Source organism: Xenopus laevis, chromosome 4L (genome assembly GCF_017654675.1).
Source record: "Xenopus laevis strain J_2021 chromosome 4L, Xenopus_laevis_v10.1, whole genome shotgun sequence".
In the NCBI taxonomy this organism is placed as follows: Eukaryota; Metazoa; Chordata; class Amphibia; order Anura; family Pipidae; genus Xenopus; species Xenopus laevis.
Genome location: NC_054377.1, coordinates 109,502,337 through 109,525,049, shown reverse-complemented (window position 1 = coordinate 109,525,049; position 22,713 = coordinate 109,502,337). Strand labels below are relative to the sequence as shown.

At 36.6% G+C, this 22,713-nt stretch overlaps 1 protein-coding gene across 3 annotated transcripts in view; it reads right to left on the bottom strand.

The window, feature by feature from the left end:
* kcnt2.L (potassium channel, sodium activated subfamily T, member 2 L homeolog) overlaps positions 1-22,713 on the bottom strand; it is a 197,144-nt gene that overhangs the window by 82,583 nt on the left and 91,848 nt on the right. For all 3 annotated transcript variants that reach the window (XM_041590633.1, XM_041590634.1, XM_041590635.1), the window contains exons 5-8: positions 19,005-19,064; positions 17,683-17,757; positions 11,820-11,903; positions 10,551-10,645 (exon numbers count right to left, since the gene is read on the bottom strand). In XM_041590633.1, the coding sequence (XP_041446567.1) occupies positions 10,551-10,645; positions 11,820-11,903; positions 17,683-17,757; positions 19,005-19,064 (314 nt within the window). The remainder of the gene's footprint in view (positions 1-10,550; positions 10,646-11,819; positions 11,904-17,682; positions 17,758-19,004; positions 19,065-22,713) is intronic.

Here is a 22,713-nt window from a genome sequence, read left to right as displayed (position 1 = left end):
CCATACCAAGATTAAAGGGTCAGCTGTGTCATCACTCCAAATCCCTTACTATTGAGAATGGTCTTTGTGCTTTTTGGGGAAGATAAAGATGTATTAAACAAAATATAGATCAATGGAATTGTATACATCACTACGATCCCTTGTACTTGTATCTTTTCTGCTATAAAATAGATAGAATCCTACAAATTCTGCTCTAATTCCAGTAGTTATCAGTTTTATTATTTGACATATAATGCAAATTTAACAACTCATTTTTATTTTCTTGGGGTTGTCTTTATTTATTTGCCCTTTCTCATCGGCTTCTTTTGCTTGTGTCTAGCTCTGTAACTTCTATTTCATCCATGGCTGTTTTTCTCACGTCAGATCACCAAACGCCTAGCAAGGACCCCTTGATCATACAGGTATAGGTTCCATTATCCGGAAACCCATTATCCAGAAAGCTCTGAATTATGGAAAGTTTGGACTCCATTTTAATGAAATAACTCAACATTTTAAAACATATTTTCGTTTTCTCTGTAATAACAAAACAGTATTTTGTACTTGATCCCAACGATATAACGAATCGTTAATGGTGGGAAATCATTCCTATTGGGTTTATTTAATGTTTTAATGGCTTTTAACAGATTTAAGGTATGAAGTTCCAAATTACAGAAAAAAAAATCCATTATCTGGAAAACCCCAGGTCCCATACCTGTATTCATCTTTTAGGGACCAGAAACCCCATTTTTCAATACTGTCCCTTACCCTGATATCAGTGATACTTGTATATCCTAAGCTCTAATTCCCTGTACTAGAAGGGAAATGGTTATTCATCTTTTCCATATCACCTTCACATGTGTGCAATCACATGGAGCATTTAGACACTGGCAGACAGGATATATATATCAGAGAAGGACATTGTGGGAGGCATAAATATTACAATATAAGTTATTCTGGCTCCTATCATTTTATTTGACAGTATTCCTGCCTCACTAACCTGTATGCTGTACAGTTTATAGGGTTAGTGAGCCTCATACATTGATGCCACATTGATTTTCAGAATACATATAGATCTCATTTTATGTGGTGGGTGTATGATGGAATTAAATTAATTTCTTTTAAAAAATCTTTAAAAATGAGGTAAGGAAATCCCTGTAGAGCCTACAATCCAAGTACTCTAAATATTCATTCTAGCCTGAAGCTGAAAATGTTATTTAGTTGTTGAGGGTCACTGACCTGGCAACCTAACAACAGATCAACTGTGTGTATTTATATTTCATGCTAATCTTTTTTTCATTGTTTATTTTTCTTTTTCTACCCTCTCTGATTGATTCTAACTTCTAAAGTGCTGCTTGGGTGTTCAAGTAACTAAGCTGTTGCAGCTACAAAGGAGTTGAATTTCTAAACCTCAAAGTTACAGAAGAAGATTTTAAATATTTCAAAAACAACAAAAAATAAAAATATTAACTGACTGCAAATTGCCTTAGGATGACCCACTAAGCACAATTTTACTAGAAATCTCATGCAAATGAAAGGGGCTGTTCACCTTTGAATTAACTTTTAGTATGAAGTAGAGGGATATATTCTGAGACAATCTGCATTTGGTTTTCGTTTTCTATTATTTGAGGTTTTTGAGTTATTTAGCTTTTTATTCAGTAGCTCTATCATTTGCAGTTTCAACAGTCTGGTTACTAGGGTCCAAATGACCCTAAAGGAGAGACTGGAATATAAATAGGAAAGGCCTGAATAGATAGATGAATAGTAGAAAGTAGCAATAACAATAAGGGGGTTATTTACTAAAATCCAAATTTATCTCATATAATTAATGAAAAAAAATCTCGACCAACTCCCATGCCCAATTATAGATTATTTATTAATAAAAAAACTCAATTTAATCTGATCGTAAAAAAACTCTATAAAATCGTGCAAAAACCCAAATCGCTCAAATTTTTTGGTCTTTTTTCCTGAATTTTTTTGAGTTTTTGTCTGAAACCACCAAAAAGGTTGGATTTTCAGGCTAAATCCAGCACAGACCACAATAACTTCAAATTGAGGTAAGTGCCTCTCCCATTGACTTATACAGAATCAGAATTTTCAGATTCTGACTTTTTGCAGCATGGGTATATAATAAAACTAAAGTTTTGCCCCAAAAAGCCGGACCAGAAAAATTTGAGGTTTAAAATAAATAACCCCCTAACTGTGTAGCCTTATAGTGTATTTATTTTTAAATGGAGCCAGTGACCCCCATTTGAAAGATGGAAGAAGAAGGCAAACAGTTAAAAAGTATAAAAAATAAACCATGAAGACCCAATTAAAGTTGTTAGGATTGGCAATTCTATAACAAACTATAAAGTTAACTTAGAGGTGAACCACCCCTTTAACTGCTTGTGCAAAGAAAAAAAAAAGTGAGCTTTATGCATTTTTCATAATTCCACACCTTACGCTTTACTTCTGACTCTGATTCTCGGCAGTGATATGGCAAGAATGGAAGCTTATATATTAAGATCTGAACAAACATATTGGAATAAAACTATTTAGATTCTGCCCATATTTTAGATACCGGGGATACCAGAAATATGTTTTTTTTTTTCTTTAAAACTTTGGATATTTTTGAAAAGAAAACAGTGGTCCGACTCTGGAGTAATGTGTGCATAAGGGTTATTTGGAATACTAACAATTATGCAATTCATGTAAACACGACATAGCAGGTTCCCTGGTAAGGAAAGAAGAAAAGTCTGGTTAACAGAAAGTGAAGATTACTGTAGAATTGTGCTGTTGACATAAGTTGAACTTTGCAATTGATTGTGATGTGCTGAACAAGATTAGCACTCATTTACAGAAACAGACGTCTCTTCCAGTAATCATGAATAGATTTCATAATCTCTCTGCCAGGATTTCAACACTGCACTTGCAATTACACAGGGCTTTGCACAGAGTTTCACAGATTTAAGTTACTCTTAAAGGGGCAATACACCCAAAATAACGTAATAGTAAAAGTACAGTATTACAACTGCATTTATTGATCAAGTTACAATGTAGTAAAGAAATAAGCAAATGGCAACATTAAACATATTTATATAACAATTAGAACAATAAATGACTGTGGCCTTGACTGGTAGGAGCTTGCAGTAACAGATTCTAAGTAGGGATGCACCGAATCCAGGATTCGGTTCGGGCCTTTTTCAACAGGATTTGGATTCGGCCGTATCCTTCTGTCAGCCGAACCGAATCCTAATTTGCATATGCAAATTAGGGGCGGAGAGGGAAATTGCGTGACTTTGTCACAAAACAAGGAAGTAAAAAAAGTTTTCCCCTTCCCACCCCTAATTTGCATATGCAAATTAGGGTTTGGTTCGGTATTCGGCCAAATCTTTTGTGAAAGATTCGGGGGTTCGGCAGAATCCAAAAAAGTGGATTCGGTGCATCCCTAATTCTAAGAAGCCAAAGAAGACACTGAGGTTTACCTACAATTAACAAACCTGTATATATATAAAAGCTGTATTTATTTACTGTGAAACCTATTTAGTTGCCTATTCTAAAGAGTGGCAAAAGTTACACTAGTGATTTTCAGTTTTTATTATTTTTTTAAGGAGCAGATTAGTTTAAATATTTTTGCATGCAATCAAAGGGGTGCTATTTAGAGACACAAACGCACGTATAATGCTTGTTATGCACCATGCTTTTATTGAGAAATTCTCCACGTTCAGTTTAAATACAATGATAGGAAAGAAGTGGAAGCATTGGAATCAATGGGAAGGTGAAATGATACTACAATTAAGGATTTAATAGCAAATATATTTTTCAGAAAAACAGAATGCATGGTGAAATTCTACCTTTAGAACTGCAAATATGTCTGTCAGTGCTGAAACCACAAATATCGCTGTACAACTGTACTACTGCTTCCCATCTATATTGCAATGAAATACAGATACTGTACTAATATAAAAAAAGGATTTGACAGCATAAAACATCAAATTGTTCCATATTGTTTTGCCACTCCTTTTACGAATCCTGTGCTTCCATGTTTTTTCCCCACAATGCAGGGTTTTCTCCAGCATCATTGTTTGCCAAAATGAATGCAATTGTGTGTACACTTCGTAGAAAATCGGATGCAGTTGATCCAAATACTTAGAAAGCACATCTGGCATAGTTTCATGTTTAGCATGTGAGTGATGTGTGTGCCCTATCATTTTTGCACAACTGTGGGGGATATAGGCAGGGCACTGTGTGGACCCTGGAGCCAATGTGACGGTAGCACCAGGGTTTCCTTGAGTTAATAGGTGGCAGCACCTGATTCAGAATGGAAGTCAGGAAGGACTAATCAGGGCAACTATAAAGCAGTGCAAAGAGTGCATTTGGATGCAAGTACCTTTAATGAAAGTGCTTTTATGCTTAACTGACTGCAGGGAAAAGCGCAAATTGCCCTATATGCTTAAAGGAGAAGGAATCCTGCACTTGGGGGTGCCCTGAAACCCCCGGGCCGGTGCACCTATCAGCAGAAAACTGCACCGGCCCGGGGTTATACCAGTGAGCACTAAGGAGCACTTCTCTTTCGTCTTCTGCTTTCTTTGCCAGGCTGAGCTTTAACTAAAAAGGCTATTTTGTTCAACTGTGCATGTGTTTGCCCGGGAAATTTGAAGAAAGGTGCTTACCGGTATTACCCCGGGCCAGTGCAGTTTTCTGCTGATAGGAGCACCGGCCCAGGGTTTCAGGTAAGTCTATACAATCACTTGGGGGTACCTAACATTTGGCACCCCCAAGTGCAGGATGCCTTTCTTTCTCCTTTAAGGTAATAAATGAGCCTGGTATCAACCCTCACTATTTTCTTGTTCCTCCCTATTTCTTTATAAACAATGTATGTTATGGCTGCCCTTCAGGGGCGATCCGGGCCCCTGTGCCACCTGAGGCTGCCCCCCCTCCTCTGGAAATTCGCTCTTAAAGTACCAGGAGAAGCATTTTTGCTGCCCCTGGTACCTAGTGGGGCGCTACTGCCTGAGGCGACAGCCTCAACTTGCCTCATTGGCGAAGCACCCCTGCTGCCCTTCACATATTGTACAGCATTATTTAACTTGAAATGTTTCAAAAAGTGTTTTTGAAAAACAGCAGCAACCCAGTTACAGCGGTATATTAGTAAATTGTTTATTTAGTAAGTTGCTGAATTGTTTTGCTCTTCTCTATTAAGTACTTCATGTTCTCTTCTTCCTTGCTGCTCACAGCTTTGCTTAAATGATCACTCAGTGAATGAAATAACATACCTTATATTACGTAACAAGTTTTACAGCTTTTTCACAATAAAAAAACTGAATCAACAAACTGGTAATTTGATATACATTTTGCAGAAGATGGTATGTGAGTAATGCCTGTTCTTTCTAGATCTAGTGGCATCATTGATGTTTCTCCCAGAAATAAAGCTGGGTGGTAGGATTGCTACTCTGGGACTCTATGTTATATGTATATTTTTGAATTGTTTGTGGTTTCGTATATGATGAAAAAAGTGGTGGGTAGTGTGGCATGCTAAAAACAAGCTTCTCCTACAATTATAAGGCACACCCACTGTTAGAATAAGTCTCACCAGCAAACTCTTTCTGATGTTACCCAATTTAAAGCAAAGCCATTTTGCTAGTTCCGTTTTAATATTTCCTTCTAATGAACAGTTTGATGCCTAGTATGCATAGATTTAGCAAAGTATGTGGTCTGTAGGGACCCCAAATGAAAATTGTGCATAGGACTTTTCTTGCCTGCCACTTTGGTGTCTGCACACACAGAACCCTGACTGTGTATTGTGTGTTGTAGCACATCACAACACCAAAATATTCTATAATACCCCACATTAATTATTATGTTTTTTAATTACATAATATGTTGTTCCCTCATGATTTCACAACCTGCTACCATTTTCTCTTTTTGTCTCCCCTATTTTCTTTTTCTCACCTGTTCTCTATAACTCTCGCTGATGCCTCCACCATCTCCATCTGTATAATACTTCTTCATCCCTTCTCTACTTCTCTCCTAACAATCTTTTCTCTCCTTTTATAATAGTTATGTTCTTTTAACTTGTGCTTTTTAATATCTACATTTTATCTGCATGCAGAAGTGTGGAAGAGCAAAAGAAAGCTCCGGTATTACAATAACAAGGGGCTGCTATTTCACAGAAATAAAGAAATTGAAAGATGGCATCCCACTCCTATTCCAGGACAGGCCAAAATGAAATTCATTGTTACTCAGGAATTTGGAGTAATGCTTGAATAATGGCTGACTTTCAAACATTCGCAACTTCAAAAACATATATTCCTTGATAAAGAAACTCAAAATATAGGCATTCCATCTTTAACTGTTCCAGAAACTAGTCAAATATGTTGCCGTTTACATTTCTTGCATCTTGCAAACCCCTTAAATACTCAACATGTAGTTCCTCGTTATATCACAAACTCCAAAAAGAAAGCATCTGAGTAAAACTGCCCCAGATCCCAAAAATGTTACAGACACTGGTAGTGGCAAATTATATTAACAGTGCCCAATCTGCCGCCATCTAAATGTTGCTGTTGGTAACTCGCGATTTCTAAAAGGCTACCCTGGGATGTTAGGAATGACAACCCATTCAAATTCCCAAAGGGAGGAAGCACACTAATATCTTCAGCAATGCCTTTAAATCATTTATACAGCAGAATGTGGCACAAGCTTTTTTTTATACATTATTTATTGATACAAGTAATATCCTGATTCATATGACTAATAGCACTTATTGTTATATTGCAGGCAATTCATTTTTCCAAATGGAATTTTTTCTTCATGAACCGAGGGAGTCATATATTCACTGTGTTATACATATGGATCGTTGGAAATGTATAAGGAAGGGTTAAAATGTATCACATGATGGGTCGCGTGGTGTTAAGGTATTTAACGCAATTGTGATCATTGGATTTGTATTGCACCTGAGGAAGGATGTGCACCCCCAAAAGCTTTTGCCACATTCTGCTGAAAAAATGATTTAAAAGCATTTAGAAGGTATTAGTGTGCTTCCTCCCTTTGGGAATTTGAATGTGATAACTGGCTGAGAAGTAACCTGAGGAGTTGAATGCACCTGAATAAAGTAAGTGATGTGCCGAAGAAATTGTATACTGATATACATAGGAATGGCAACCCAACAGCTTGAAGGTTAACTGGACATCCATAACACAGAAGCACTTCCCCACAAGCTAAATCAAGTAACACCCATGTGTCATTTACCAAAACACCTGTTTATGTCCCAACAATGTTCACAAACGAAATGACACATTTGCTGAACTTAACCTACTGAGAGATCTTTTCCCTTTGTTCATGCTCACATCTGCTGGTTCTTATCAATACCCTTTAGGTTGTTGGCCTATTCTGCTTTAGCTTCACTGTTGATTTAGAGCTGTATTTCTATAGCAGAAGAGCTATATGCCATACCTTATACTGAATATGTAACCAATGAAGGAGGGATACCCAATATATGACCCTCTGTATGCCAAAAGCTGCCAAAGCCAAGGGGAGTAGTGGGGCCTATAGTTCCCCAATTAGAAAAGCATAGATTAGTATGATAAGTAAATATGGACAAATGGAATGTTTGGTAGTAGCTGTATCATTTTATCTATCATGAATTTTTAATTTCACAAGAGAAAAACATAGAATTCTTGAGTAATGCAGAAGGAAATAAACTCCTTCTACTACTTTAACAAAAATTGTCAAAAGCATCTGCTTTAAGTTCTGTAAACACTTCCTAGAATTCCCAACTTCCTATAATATTAAGTACAGCTATAGGATCTATTATCTGTAATGTTTGGGACCTGTGGTTTTCTGGACAAGTAATCCTTCCATAATTACATCAGCATACCTTAAAGGGGTGGTTCACCTTTAAGTCAATGTTTAGTATACTATAGAATGGCCAATTCTAAGCTACGTTACAATTGGCCTTGATTATTATTTTTATATTATTTTTAAATATTTGCCTTCTTCTTCTGACTTTTTCCAGCTTTCAAATAAAGGTCATTGACCCCCATCTAAAAACATGTTTATAAGGCTACAAATGTATTGTTATTGCTACTCTTTATTACTTGTCCTTTTATTCAGGCCCTCTCCTATTCATATTCCAGCTTCTTATTAATATCAATGCCTTGTTGCTAGGATAGTTTGGATCCTAGCAACCATATTGCTGAAATTGCAAACTAGAGAGCTGCTGAATAATAAGCAAAATAACTTAAAAAACACAAATGAAAACCAATTGAAAATTGTCTCAGAATATATATCAATCTCTACAGAATATTAAAAGTTTACTCAAAGGTGAACAACCCATTTAAGATTGCTAAGAATTTAAACATAAAATAAACCCAAAAGGATTATTTTGCCCCCAATATTGATTCATACAGCTTAGTTACCGTTAAGTACAAGGTACAGTTTTAATATCACAGAGAAAAAGGAAATCATTTTTAAAAATTAAAATCATTTTCTTAAAATGGCCCTACGGGAGATGGGCTTCCCGTAATTTGTAGCTTTCTGGACAGTGGGTTTCCTGATAAAGGATCCCTTATAAAATAAATTGCTCAAATAAGAATTTAAATGGGATTTTAATTTGATTTTCCTAAACTCATGAACTCATGCATTGATTCTCCATGCTCCCATAATCCAAGAGGACTTTTTCAGAATTGCTGTAGCATATTGTAGCATTTTAATTGAGATGGAAAATGTAAAAGCTATAAGAGGTATTTGGTATGTCTTCTTTTAATATAGCTACAATAGTTACCTTAAAATTACAGATGCAAAAAACTCAGCTAATATAAAATTATATTTTATGTTAGATTGTGTTTAATAGTTTAGTAAGAAATACATTAACTTGTTGGGAAATACAGAATCTCAAGAATGCTATAGAAAGATAAGAGCAAGATTTACAAAGGTTTATCATTTTTAAACCTATCCTTCACTTGTACACAAACTGTGCAGAAGAATAAACTTTTCATAGAAAGGCAACTCAGAGTTCAAGCTGTCAAGACTGAAGCAGTTTAATAAGAGTCGGAAATTGTTTTCCCCATGGATTCACACCTATTATCATGTGACATATTCCATTTTATAAATGGTCATAGATAAAGATGTTAGAGGGAAGAAAACTAGGAATTTGCTTTTAGTAAATTCCCATATCACTTCAGTCTTAATATACAATCTGAAATTCCTCTTTTAATTCTTGCTCTGAGTTCCTGATTGAAAGAGGTTTTTAAAAACTTATGTAGCAACAAAAAAATTACCAAAAGGAAACTCTGAGGCTCTCCAAGTGGAGAACAGCATTGGTAAAAAATGAGGCATGTAGAAAGAAGGAACAGATCTATTTTTTAAATTGAATTTATTATTTTAAGATGTGTCGTGAGCTCTCAGAAGCTTTTTTTTTTTTAAAAAAAAAGATGAGCAGAGAACTGACTATTATTGATTGCACAATTGTACCTAATTAAGTGGGCATGTCCTACGAGTTTGAGCAATAACCAGCAGGTAAACAAACTAGAAAAACAAAAAAGCTTTTTCTTGCTTCTGTATAGAAGAAAACAAGCAGTCCAGTACAACAAATGAATATCAGTTGTCCTTTGTAAGCGTGTTGGACCAGTTAAGAGTCTAAAAACAGAAGCAAAATAACTCAAATGGCAAAATAAAAGGATCTTTGCCATGCAATAACTGCAGTCTTGAATAAGACAGCATAGAAAGAATTGAGTTCAATGGGCTTATGTTCAGCATTACTACCAAAGAACCCCAGGTTACAAAAGGCATTGATAGCATTACTCCCCTACCATTACTGCAGCGATGATGAGAGAAATTCAAAATAAATTCACCACATATATATCAAAAGGCAGGGGTTTTTTTTCCTAAAAAATCCATATAAATAAATATGTAGTGTAATGTGAACCTCTCCAACACTAACCTAAACTTACACACATGCCTGTATATGCTGATGATGAGTAGGAAAAGAATCATACACATGAACAAATTGCTTGTGGTTACATGTGACTTAATGCATACCAATGTCCAACATATATTTAACATATGTCTCAAGGGGCGAGGCATCCGGCGTTGACATCATCAAGAGCTAATGGACACCAGCGTCACGTCGCTGCCATTTGCCGATGAGCGTCAGGACACTCACATTTTGATGCCGAGCGTCATGATGTCATCTTTGTGTGCGGATTTCAAACTTTGGCGCCAAATCTCTCATAAAAAGCCCAATCTCCATTTTTAAAGTCCCCAAGCTAGGCATCAGTTTATCTGTTCCTGCTCAAGCATATTCCTGTTTATTGATATCCTGGTTTTGACTTTTTGCCTGATCTTTTGACTATGATTATTGCCGCCTGCCTTGAACTCTTCGCCTGACTCCGACTACGATTTCTCTTTTTCCCTGCCGGTACCTCGATTACGTTCTTGCTACGTACTTCCTTGTTGGCTTCCGCAGCAGAAAGCCTGGGCCCCAAAAGGGTGTCGGTGAACACCTGTGCATCCAAAGGTACCGCTCACTACACAAGGTTCCTAATAACGAGCTCATTACACTATCAATCTTAAAATGAATCTTATTTACTTACCAGGTAAAAATAAGGCATAACAATGTTGATATCAAAATAAGGACTTGATTAAACATTGCAGATTGTGTTCGTTGGATTGCTCTGTGAAGATCATTCTGAAAAACATCAAACCGGACATTAAGGGGCATATTTATCAAGGGTCAAATTTCAAAGTGAAAAAACTTCAAAATCCAAATTCAAAAAGGCCAACCGAAATTAAGTCAAATGTTTTTTTTGGTCGAATAGGTCAGTTTTCGATCGAATAGGTCCTTATTCGGCCGAATTAGAATCGTACGAATCGAAGGAATAGCGCATTAGATCTAATTCGATTCAAAGTTTTTCCCAAAAAAAACCCCTTCGATTTTTGCAAAGTCCACCAATTGACTCCAAGTAGGTTCTAGGAGGTCCCCCATAGACTATAACAGCAATTTGCCAGGTTTTAGATGGAGAATGGTCTAAGTTGAATTTTTAAAGAGACAGTACATGATAAATTTCGATATTCCAATTTTCAAATTTTTTTCAAATGCAAATCGAATTTGGACTATTCCCTAGTCGAAGTACAAAAAACAGCGACCTTTGATAAATCTGCCCCTTAGGATAATGCACCTTTTGACAGGTACTGACTGTATACAAATGCAAAAATAATAAATTAGTCAGGGATATGTATGGTTTATTTAAAATAAATCTATCAAGGATTACGCAGGAAATATGTCATTTCTGATTTCCGAGAACCACAGTTGTGCCACTCGGACCATGTTCTTAGTATCCATAGAAGATACTGGGAACTAGTAAATATACCTATATTTACTAATCCATATTATCCTGCAGATGAGTTTCTATGGGTCCTTTTTAAATTATGATGGGAACCTCATCCACATCCAAAATCTGATTGGAAAAATTAATAAATCTTGATAGTGAAGACAAGAGACAAAAAGTGTTTATGCATGAATGAATTTATTTCTTATATAATAACTAGCTCTGGTTTACGCAGTGTGCATGATGTGTATGTTAATACACAGGAATAGCAGATTTGTTCCCGATCCATTTTAAAAAAATGTGTCAAGAACTTCAGTTTTTTACAATTTTGGTAACTTTTTTATAAATACTTATATTCATATAATGCCAACAATATAACATTTCTACCGTTCTATACATAGCCAAGGTACACATCTAAATTGTATAAAAAATTGGATATAGCCCAGGTAACCAATTCAAAATGAATTAAAAACAAATACAAACATATATATGTATAAGCTTTTGTAGATGTTTATCTTTACTTTTGATACTTACAATCATATTTTCCAGGGCATGTTTAGCCAGCCAGCAATTTAGGAAAACAGGAACAAACAAATTTCTTAGAGGCGGCCAGAAAATCTGAAAGGACAAAATAAAGTCTAATTGTAATGCATAAAGTATGGGATCTGGAAACCTGCTATCCAGAAATCAAGGAAGGCCAACTTCAATAGACTCCATTTAAGCAAATAATTTTAATTTTTAAATTGTTTTCCTTTTTCTCTTTAATAATACAAGACTTAATCCTAACTAAGCAAAAATAAATCCATAATTTTTTTTTTTACTAAACTTAAGATATAGAAAGCCCAATTACGGAAAGACCCTTTATCAGGAAACCCCCAAGGATTATGGATAACATATCCAATACAGGTACGGGATTCATTATCCAGAAAGCTCTGAATTACAGAACTCCATTTTTTCCAAATAATTACATTTTTTAAAAATGATTTCCTTTTTCATAGTAATAATAAAACTAAGATATAATTAATCCTTATGGGAAACAAAACCAGCCTATTGGGTTTATTTAACCTTTACAAGATTTTCTAGTACACTTAAGATCTAAATTACAGAAAATCCATTTTCTGGAAAAGCCCAGGTCCTGAGCATTCTGGATAATGAGTCCCATACCTGTATTAAGTTATTTCCAGTTACGGTAATGACTAACCCCAATTTGCATTCTTTTATTTGAAAACAAAAACTCATATTGTCAGATTTAACAAAAGAAGAACAAACATATACTATTTTTTAGCTTTCTAATATAAAAGGGCTACATCAATGGTGTCTGTAGAGCAGACATGAGAATTTAGTTTATAAGATATAATTAGGAATATTTCTAAGGCAGAAAACTGTTACAGTTTGTCTTTTGATGTAATGGCATCTTCAAATCTAAAAGCTAAATCTGTACAACCTTTTGCTCATGTTCTGTAGTTATAAGGGTCATTGATTCCTAAGATTTATTGCACAGCTTCTAGGTGATTTGAAGAGGCGTATAGTCATCCCTGGTTAATATCTTTTAATGGAAACAGAAGATTTTTATAGATGAAATTACTGTGCACAAAATTGTTACAACACTTTAGATGCACCGTAAAGACCTGAGGCATCAAAAGCTCTGCTGGCGGTTATTTCATCTGAGGTCAAATAACTAAAAATTGTTGAAAGGAAAGATTCTGATCTCTGTTGCTGCATGTGTACATTTCTGAGTGTCTTCCTCTAAATGTGCCAAACACAGAGCACCCTACTGCTTCCACAGTCAAAGGTTGTACAAGCAAAACAATTTGCACAAATAAGAATAAAAATGTGCATTTCGCAATGTAATATTCTTCTTTAAACTGTTATTGCATTGTGAATTTTCATTGCAATTGCCCACTTTTAAGAAGTGCTTGAAGGTGTCGTAATATTTTGGATCAAACATAACTTTTTCAGTAAGAAGTTTTATTATATTCACTGCGCACTGGCGCAAACTATAAAATTGGCAAACTTTCTTTTACTGGAAGTGGTCGCTCAACAGTTTCCAAGTTCGCAAAAACTATATTAAACTCGCACAAAGCAAAATTTGTTTGTACGGAGGCATAACTTTTGGCATTGCGAATATTTTTCCGTTACCGTCTTTTACAGGTATGGGATCCGTTATTGAGGAACCAGTTATCCAGAAAGTTCCAAATTATGGAAAAGCCGTCTCCCATAGACTTCACTATAATCAAATAATCCAAATTTTTAAAAATGATTTCCTTTTTCTCTGTAATAATAAACAGTAGATTGTACTTGATCCAAACTAATTAATCCTTACTGGAATAGGACCTGTTTTCCTGACAACGAGGAAAGTGTTAATAACACGGTAAAAACTGCTGGGAGACCTTAAGTATTCTCTAGTTTGTTATTGAATCTGAGAAAAATTCTCTGCAAACAATTAAAGCAGGAGAAAAGTTTATGTGTTTTTGTTTATTAAATTAATATCATATTTATATTTCTATTATAGGTGATTTCCTCATTACCAACTATTTTTTTCTGGGTCTTTTTACGGGTTAAAGTGGGTCAAAAGTTGCAGCATTTAATTTTGATCCCATGAGTTTCATATAGAAGACGTGAGTGTTTTTAAGTCATGGAATTATTGAGTGACTTCAATTATAAAACAGGGAGCACATTCATTTTAAAATAGAACACTTCACTGAGTTGTATAGCACAAGTGATATTACTAAGCACCGATTAACATCACCTTCAGAGGTGAATCTGTCCCCTGAGCCTCCTGAGGTGGCTCCTGTGATGACCCCCCTTTCTCCCCAGTGCTTACCTTTTCTATGCTGGAGCAGGTCTAGGTAGGCCATATCGCTAGTGTAGAGAGCAAAATTGGAACTGGAAATTCAGCTCTTAAAGTTCTGAGGAGCGGCTCTTTTAACTCGCTTTATGGTAACAGCACCCTGATCACATTTAATAAGGATATACAGTGAGGTCCATAAATCTTTTGACATTTTTTTTTACTTTTTTTCCTCACATTTTTATGCAATCTTTTTGTTCAACCCACTGAACTAAAGCTGAAAGTCTGCAGTTCAACTGCATTTGAGTTGTTTCATTTAAAATAAATTATATCTTAGTTTGGATCGTGTACTATATACTGTTTTAGTTTCCGGATAACGGCTCCCATATCTGTATTTGTAAAGTATTACAAGTATACTTAAGTATAGCTTATTTGGAAAGTGTTAGTAAAGTTATACCAAACTAAAAAAACAAGGAATGATTATGCTCTGCATCAGAAGAAATATCTTGATGCCTGAAGGTTACTTAAACTCTATAATTAAACCACAGAGTTTAAAAAATAGTCTTGTAGTTAGCTGTACCTAGAGGCAGTGATACCAATATTGGCATCACATGGTGTTTTATCTTTTATGTAACCCTTATATCTTTTTAACTGTAAAAGGGTAAAGAAACCACATTTATATTGATATCTGAATTGTCACCAATAGCAGCAAGGAGAACAGCTTTCTGCTTCCAGATTTATTTCTGGAAGAATATACAGTGCAGGAAAAGGTAAAGAGCCACATACAGAACATTCATATGAAACTGACATTTATGAGTCAGACTAATGTGGGCTGACCGTATACAGAAGGGGCACTACATAAAAATCCACTTGGCCACAGAGAGCAGTTTGGAATATGTGTGTTGCCCATGTTTTGCTCTACACAAATACAAAATGTAGCAAGCAGAAAGAAAAGTAGGGTTGTGGGTTGTGATCATATCATCTTGGCAAAGGCTCTTTTTAATGCCTTATCATAAGTATTTGTGTTCACAGTAAATGAATCTAGTTCATGATAAATGAATCTAGGGAAATCTAAGTGGGCCTTTGACCAGCAAAAAGTAAATTTTTTACTTGAATTTATAGAAAGGAGAATTATGGGCTTTGCTATTCATGGAAATAAATGATGTGAAAAAACTGTAGCAACATTTTGATAGAATCATCTCCACTTTGTTAAGCCCAACAACATGTGCAAAGCTTGCCTTAAATGTTGTCATTTGGTTAATAGCTGCATTAGCTCAGAAAAAAAAATACTAAATCCCCACCAATGCAGCAGGCTGTTACTCACGCCCTATAAAGAACTATGTTGTTAGGGACTATTTACCAATACCACACCCATCAATGCGGATCCCTATGGGGCACCACAGTAGCTTGCACATCTAGTGGCATTTTAAGGGACACCCATGTGTCACACATCTATGGTCCCTCTGAATGCAACACTAGAAAATACAGGCAATGCCTAACACACAGTACAGCACAACTATCTGTACTCAATTCTACATCAATGTCTCAGTCTGCAAGATGCAAACTGCAAAAAAAGAGGGCACTTAATCCTATGGACTTGTCAGTACCCTTCCCCTGAATTCAGTATATTGTATAAAGACTGGAAGACCCTTAAAAACACAAGCAAATGCAGGGCCACACTTCCAGCCTGCTCTTCTTCTTAGGTACTCAAGTAACAGTTTCCACCTAATGCAGAATAAAGAGGCAAATATGATCTACTGTTCATTTAGGACTTAATCAGAGTTAGCATTCTTACAACTCAAGAGTCTCTTACATCCCATTAGCAAGTTGCCAGTTAGACGCAGCTAATGGAATATATGGAGTATATGAGAATATCTCTTAACTAAATCACTTTGAGCTTATTTTGAATGGGTTGTCTGTGACATTTCTGGTGCCACTACTATTACCCACTGACACTGAACAAATGGAAAAGTAATGAGATTTCAAAATAGAAGGCTGTAAAAAGAAGATGGTTTTATGATATCATTTTATACAACATGAAAAAAGAAACCAAAGGGATACTTTTAAAGCACCTAATAAAATATATCTTTGTAGACAACCCAAAAGGCCAAAGTAATTGCATTCCATGGTACAATACTTCTTTTGTGCTGTCTTTATTCTATTCATAATGATTCTACATAATGACTTTCTAAGTTTAATAGAGATATCAGTAATCCATCATATACAGCCAAAGTTAAGCCTTTGGAGATATGGCATCTCCTCCCAATGTGATTACTATGTTTTTTGTGGTTTACTTTGCTCTGCCTCAACTAAACATCATTAATACCATCTGCCATTAGGTTTTTATGAGAGATTTCTCAGGGCTTCCCCCACTTAATTACATTGTAGCAAACAGTAACAGTACTGCAATGAAGCTGGATAATGGGCTTTAATGGGAAAACATAAACTGTGCGGTCAACCCACACCCTGACCCTATCCTGCAAAACCTTAACCCACACCCACCTAACCCAAACCCACGCCTTCTCTCTCTATACACTAAAGGGCAGATTTACTAAAGGGCAAAGTGACAAGGCGAATTTTCGCTCTGGTCAATGGACTTTACTCCGCAAATTCACTAAGATGCGAATTTTACTGAACGTTACCTCCACCAGGCGAAGTGCACTGGAGTGCATAGATCTTCTCAATCTTCTGTTATTTAAATCATATCTTTTAGTGGAAAAAGTTTCTAAGTCCAAAACACGCTGGCGTCTTTTCCTTTTTTCAGAGTGATAGCCTGCAAAAGTCCTTAGAAAAAAGTCTTTACCTTTTTGGGTAACCCCCATACATTTTCTAACATATGGAACATTAACTATACAGTGGGCTCATGTGTAGGGCATTATAACAACTCTATTTTCTTTATTAAGGTTCCCTGGACATGTGTAATGTAATGTATTTGCTTTAACATATACGTCCATTCAACTTTAAATTTCCGGCCTATCCAAATTATCCTGACTGAAGACCTCTAACGAAGTTGCGCTAGGCAGAATTGAACACTAGTAACGCTAGCGAAAATCCGTCAACGTTTGGCACCCTGGACGCAAATTCGCATTTTAGTAAATCAGCATTGTCTAAGCGAATTTTCGCCTGGTGAAGTGTTGCTATGGCTGCGAACCCATTGCTGGCAAATTCTTGCCGCTTAGTAAATTTACCCTGTGCGTGACAGGTTCCAAAACAGTGCATCTTGCAGAGAAGTGGAGGAGTGTATTTCCTTAGTCTGACCTGCACCCAACCCTAACCTGCAATGGTTGGTCAAATTTCAACCCAAGCCTGCCCAACCGGTGGTCACAGTGGGTTTTTGGGTCAATCAGCACATCACAACTGCATGACAAAAGAACCAAAGAATTGGTAGCACAGAGAGAGACACAAAACACTTTCTGTAACAAGGTAAACACGGATTCAGCACAACTGGACTTTTTAATACTAATTTTCTGTCATCATCATGGAACATAAAAAAATCAGGCTGTCTACATTTGACCCTCGAGAAACACATATAAACATATTACACTAATATAGAAATACATAACTAAAAATGGGTACACACAGCAGTTTTGCAACATTGCTTATACTTACAGTAACAATAAATGGCACAGTGTTGACCATTTCTAAAATAAAGGGTATTCGGATAATCTGTTCCCAAATATTTCCCTTTGGAGACAAAACATTTAGAAAGTCAAAACATGGGCACATTTTTAGAACCCCCCCCCCTTTTTCAAAGCCTCTCCATTAAGCCGGAATATTCTGGAGCTAACCTAGGCATAAACTCAATGGCAATCTGTCAGTAAGCATCCTAAAGGGTGGTGCATTTTTGTTTTTAAATGTTAAAGGAACAGTAACCAAAAAATCTAAGTGTTTTAAAGTAATCAAAATATCAGGTAGTGTTGCCCTGCCCTGGTAAACTGGTGTGTTTGCTTCAGAAACACTACTATAGTTCATATAAACAAGCTGCTGAGTAGAAATTGAAAAAAGGCTATATGGCACAGGTTAAATAGTGGATAACAGATAACACCATTGTGTTCTACAGAGCTTATCTACTATCTGCTGTGTAACCGGAGCCTTTTCTCCTTTGAATGGCTGCCCCCATTGCTACACAGCAGCTTATTTATATAAACAATAGTAGTTGTTTTTGTGTGTACTCTGTATGCTTATTGTAGACACATATTTATGTACAGATTTGCAGAATATTTACAGAATATCTTTACACTTTATATATGAGTATATGAGAGGGAGCTTAAAAGTTCTAAAAGAACTAAACTCTTTTTTGTAACAGGTTTATACTGACTCAGTTTTTCACTCTTTCAATGTTAATGCGTCCCTGGAAACTTAAAGGCAAGTCAACCCTAAATAAAAAACATTGACACACATTGCTTTCAATAGCATTACATATATAAATAACTATAGAAAATGTGTCATTTTTATTTTGGGGTTGACTTGCCCTTTAAGTTGTTAGACCAGTGATCCCCAACCAGTAGCTCGTGAGCAACATGTTGCTCTCCAACCCCATGGATGTTGCTCTCAGTGGCCTCAAAGCAGGTGCTTATTTTTTAATTTATGGCTTGGAGGCAGGTTTTGGTTGTATAAAAACCAGGGACATTGCCAAACAGAGCCTCAATGTAGGTTCACAATCCACATAGGGGCTACCAAATAGCCAATCACAGCCCTTATTTGGCACCCTAAGAACATTTTTCATGCTTGTGTTGCTCTCCAACTCCTTTTACTTCTGAATGTTGCTCACAGGTTCAAAAGGTTGGGGATCCCTGTGTTAGACTGCGGGTAAATCAAATTGTCCTTGTATTTTTTCATGTTGGTCTGACATGTAAAACCATAACAAAAACAATAAATGTTACAGAAGGAAATAGGATACAAACAGCCAGAACAAATAAAAGAATGCTTACCTTGTAACTGAGATAACTAAGCAAGATAGTTTCAAAAAGGCTTATCAATGCCACTGTCACCTAAAATTAAAAAAACAGATGGAAACTCAACAATGGATTTCTGTTTTACTAAAATGTTGTTTTTGTGCTATCATAAAAAAACATGTAAATAAATTATGGAGACAGTTTGCTTTTCAAAAAGCATTTCGACTAAAATGAGGAGGTTAAACATCCAAATCGTGTCTCTTTTCTGCATATATCAAGCTTGACAATGGACTGGGTGGAAACAGAAACACGCAGAATTCTATTGTGAGCCTTTTCTGTGAGTAAACACAGTTTTAACTGTGACTTCACATATCTACTTCTTTAAATGACTAGGATACAGTAAAGGCTCAAGGAAATTTCTCAGATTTGACAACATTTTTTTCTGGTCCCCAGAATCCAGGTCTTTTGGGCCACATTAAAATATAAGAATGTTTCTTTTCAGGGAGTCTGAGGATTATAAATGAACATTGGAATAGTTTCATGATGCTACTCTTTCTTTTTCTAGCCTTTCTTTTCTTCTCTCTCTTCTTTACTCTATTGTTAACATTGTAATAACATTGTAATAAAGATGTGCATGCTGCTTTGCAAATGTTAATTCATGTTGCTTTTGTGTATGTAATTGTATGTAAATCTATAATAAAAATGAAACTAAATAAAATCTTCTAACATAATATTTGCATCCATTCCTTGCTCTTGATTTATTCTACCACTCCTGCATATTATTATAGAGGGAAACCATCCACTCTGAGGGGCAAATTCACTAAAGCGCGAAGTGGCTAACGCTAGCGCAAATTCGCCAGTGATAGGGAATAATCCAAAAACCGGAGATCACCGAGGTAAAAGGAATAATCCAAGTTTATTATTTATATAATAAACATACACGAGCTCCGTGGGTTCTGATACACAAGTAGGTCAGAACTGAGAAACAAAAGATTGACCACACATTATATACCCTTCAGGAGAGGAACTTCAATGGGAAAAGGCCTCTCTAGGGAGAAAAGGGAGTATTGCCAAGTATCTATCATAGTGTCTCAGTGTACAATTATCTAGTGTTAGCTAGCTATGTGAACGAGAAGGGAGTAACATAGTGGGAGAGCTTCAAGGCCAGGGCACCTGCTAGAAGCAAAAGGATAACATAACATACTACTGATAAGGACCGTCTCAGATGGCACACTGTCTCCTGGGTAGTCTTGAAACAGTTCATAGAAGGGCCCCATGGGCACTTTGAAACTGCTCAGTCTACCTAAAAGGGGGGCTTAGGAATGCGAGGGGCCATCTAGGGCCTGCAAGACTTTTCCTTCCACAATCCCCCGTTTTGTCAGTTCTTCTGACAACCATAATACAAAACAAACAATTAAACATAGCATACCTTATAAATGCAATGCATACAACCTATATGAGAATACATCTGGTATATAATGTTCATACACTGTGGTGGTTCATTGAAGTCAATTTTTAGACTTTTAGTGTTCTTAGGATAGAACAGAACAGGTTTAGAAGAGCTTGCCTTTAGAAAAGAGTGAGACAATAAGGAGGTACAGCAAGAACAACAGCAACAAATGGTGTTAGGTAGACAATAGATGACTAGGAGGATGACACCAACACACACTGATATCTTGGAACCATGTGGATGGGTCCAACCAGGGGAAGATGGATTGTTCCTTGTGATTGGTTAAAAAGATGTCCTTCCTCTGCTAAACCTTTACCAGGTGCTTGTCATCAATGTAATTACAACTGTACCTAACCCTCCTTGACTAGCTGGAAGATAATCTAACACTAAACAATGCGGCAGAACTTCCTTCTTCAAACTGTTGTCATATTCAGTAGTAATGTTATCAAGCAACAACATACTAGACATAAGGCTAAAGGCTTTCTTAATGCAACATCTATTTACCTCAGGGGAAGTTAAAGAGAGCTCTTGCCTTACCTTTAAAGATGCACGCTTCATTAGGAAGTGTGCTGGAATCTGAGCTATCTTAATATCTTTAGCTTCCATATACCAGGTGGGATGAAGCAATTTAGCAATCATACATACACCATGGGAGCCTTTTGGTAGCCACGGATAGGCACATTTACCACAAACAAAGTAATAAGGTGAAGGTAAAGTGTAAGGAGGTATAGATGATTAGCGGAACTGCTGATACAAAGGCCATCAGAACATAAGTGTACCAACTTACCAATATCTTGGGCGACACCGTTTTATGAAACTGGAGCAGTGTCAAATTACCCCAAGGTCTGTTAACTATATCCTGACAGGATAGAGATTCTGCTACGTATGTCATACTGCGAGCTGACAAAGGATAATGTGTACATATCCATTAAGCAATAATAGTGTGGATGCTGCTATAACATACATTTTAACAAAAAACATTATCATTAGGCTCAAACAGTTATGCATATAAGTCTCTTTTGACAACCTTAACCTGATCGGTTGACGACACATTAGCCTCCGAAGTTTGTGAGGCTTTTACTTGTGAGTTGTCGTTGCCTGCAGGCTTTATGAGTGCTATCGTCAGCACAGCAACGAAGATAATGATGTGCAGTACGGAGACACAGATGATAAGTCTTTTATCTGGCTTTGGGCCAAAGCATCTGGCACACAGAGACATGATGGTGCTGCTGAGGATCTTCACCCGATGGGGACCTACGTCTTTTGCACTGCACGTTAGCGGTCCCTGGGACTTAGGTGGTGGAGGGAAAGAGGCGTTATTATGTCCTACAATTCCCCCCACTTACACCGCAGGTGGAAGTTGAGATGTCGGTTTCCCTTCAACCTTTACAGCTGTTTCTGTGACTAGGAGTACCTGGAATGGTCATTTTCAGCGAGGTTGAAGATCTTTGGCACTGTGTCTCCTTATGAGGATCCAATCTCCTGGAATGAGAGCATGTGGTTCCAGAACATCCGCTGGATCTGGTAATGAAGAATAAACTCGAGAACACAATTTGGTCAGTTCCTTATGTAACTGAGAAACATATTCAGTCATTCTTCCATAGTTCATGCAAAGAAGATGAGTAGAAGGAAAGTACTGAGCCATGTGTGCTTGTCTCCCGAACAATATTTAATATGGGGAGAGTTTACTTAGCCTTTGGGGAGTGTGCATGACAGACATAAGCACTATATCAAGGGCATCTGGTCACACAAGTTAAGTCTCTGCACATACTTTACTTAGCCTGCTTTTAATAACACCCTTTAGACTTTCCCACTAGCTTGGGGATGATATGGTGTGTAACATTTGATGAATCCCAAAGTCTTTGTGCAGATTAATTACATTACCTGTCCCATGAAACGTGTACCTTGATCAGAGGATAATACCTCAGGCAGTCCATAACTGTAGACAATCTCTGCAATTAACTCATTAGCTATAGCTTCATCTGAAGCTTTTACAATGGACCCAGGGAATTGGTCAACACAAACAATTACATATTCATAGGTACAACATGTAGGTAACTGTAGGAAATCTATCTGCAATATCTGAAATTGTTACGGTGGTTTAGGTCAGTGTTTGATAGGTGTTGAAATAGTCTTACCTAGATTATATTGCAAACAAATAAAACATAATTATACATACTTGGCTGCAATAGACGAGAACCCGGGGGCAAACCACATTCCTGACACTACATCACATATCCCCCCATAAAAAGTGTGGGTGAGATCATGTGAGGCAGCAACCAAATATGGTAACAG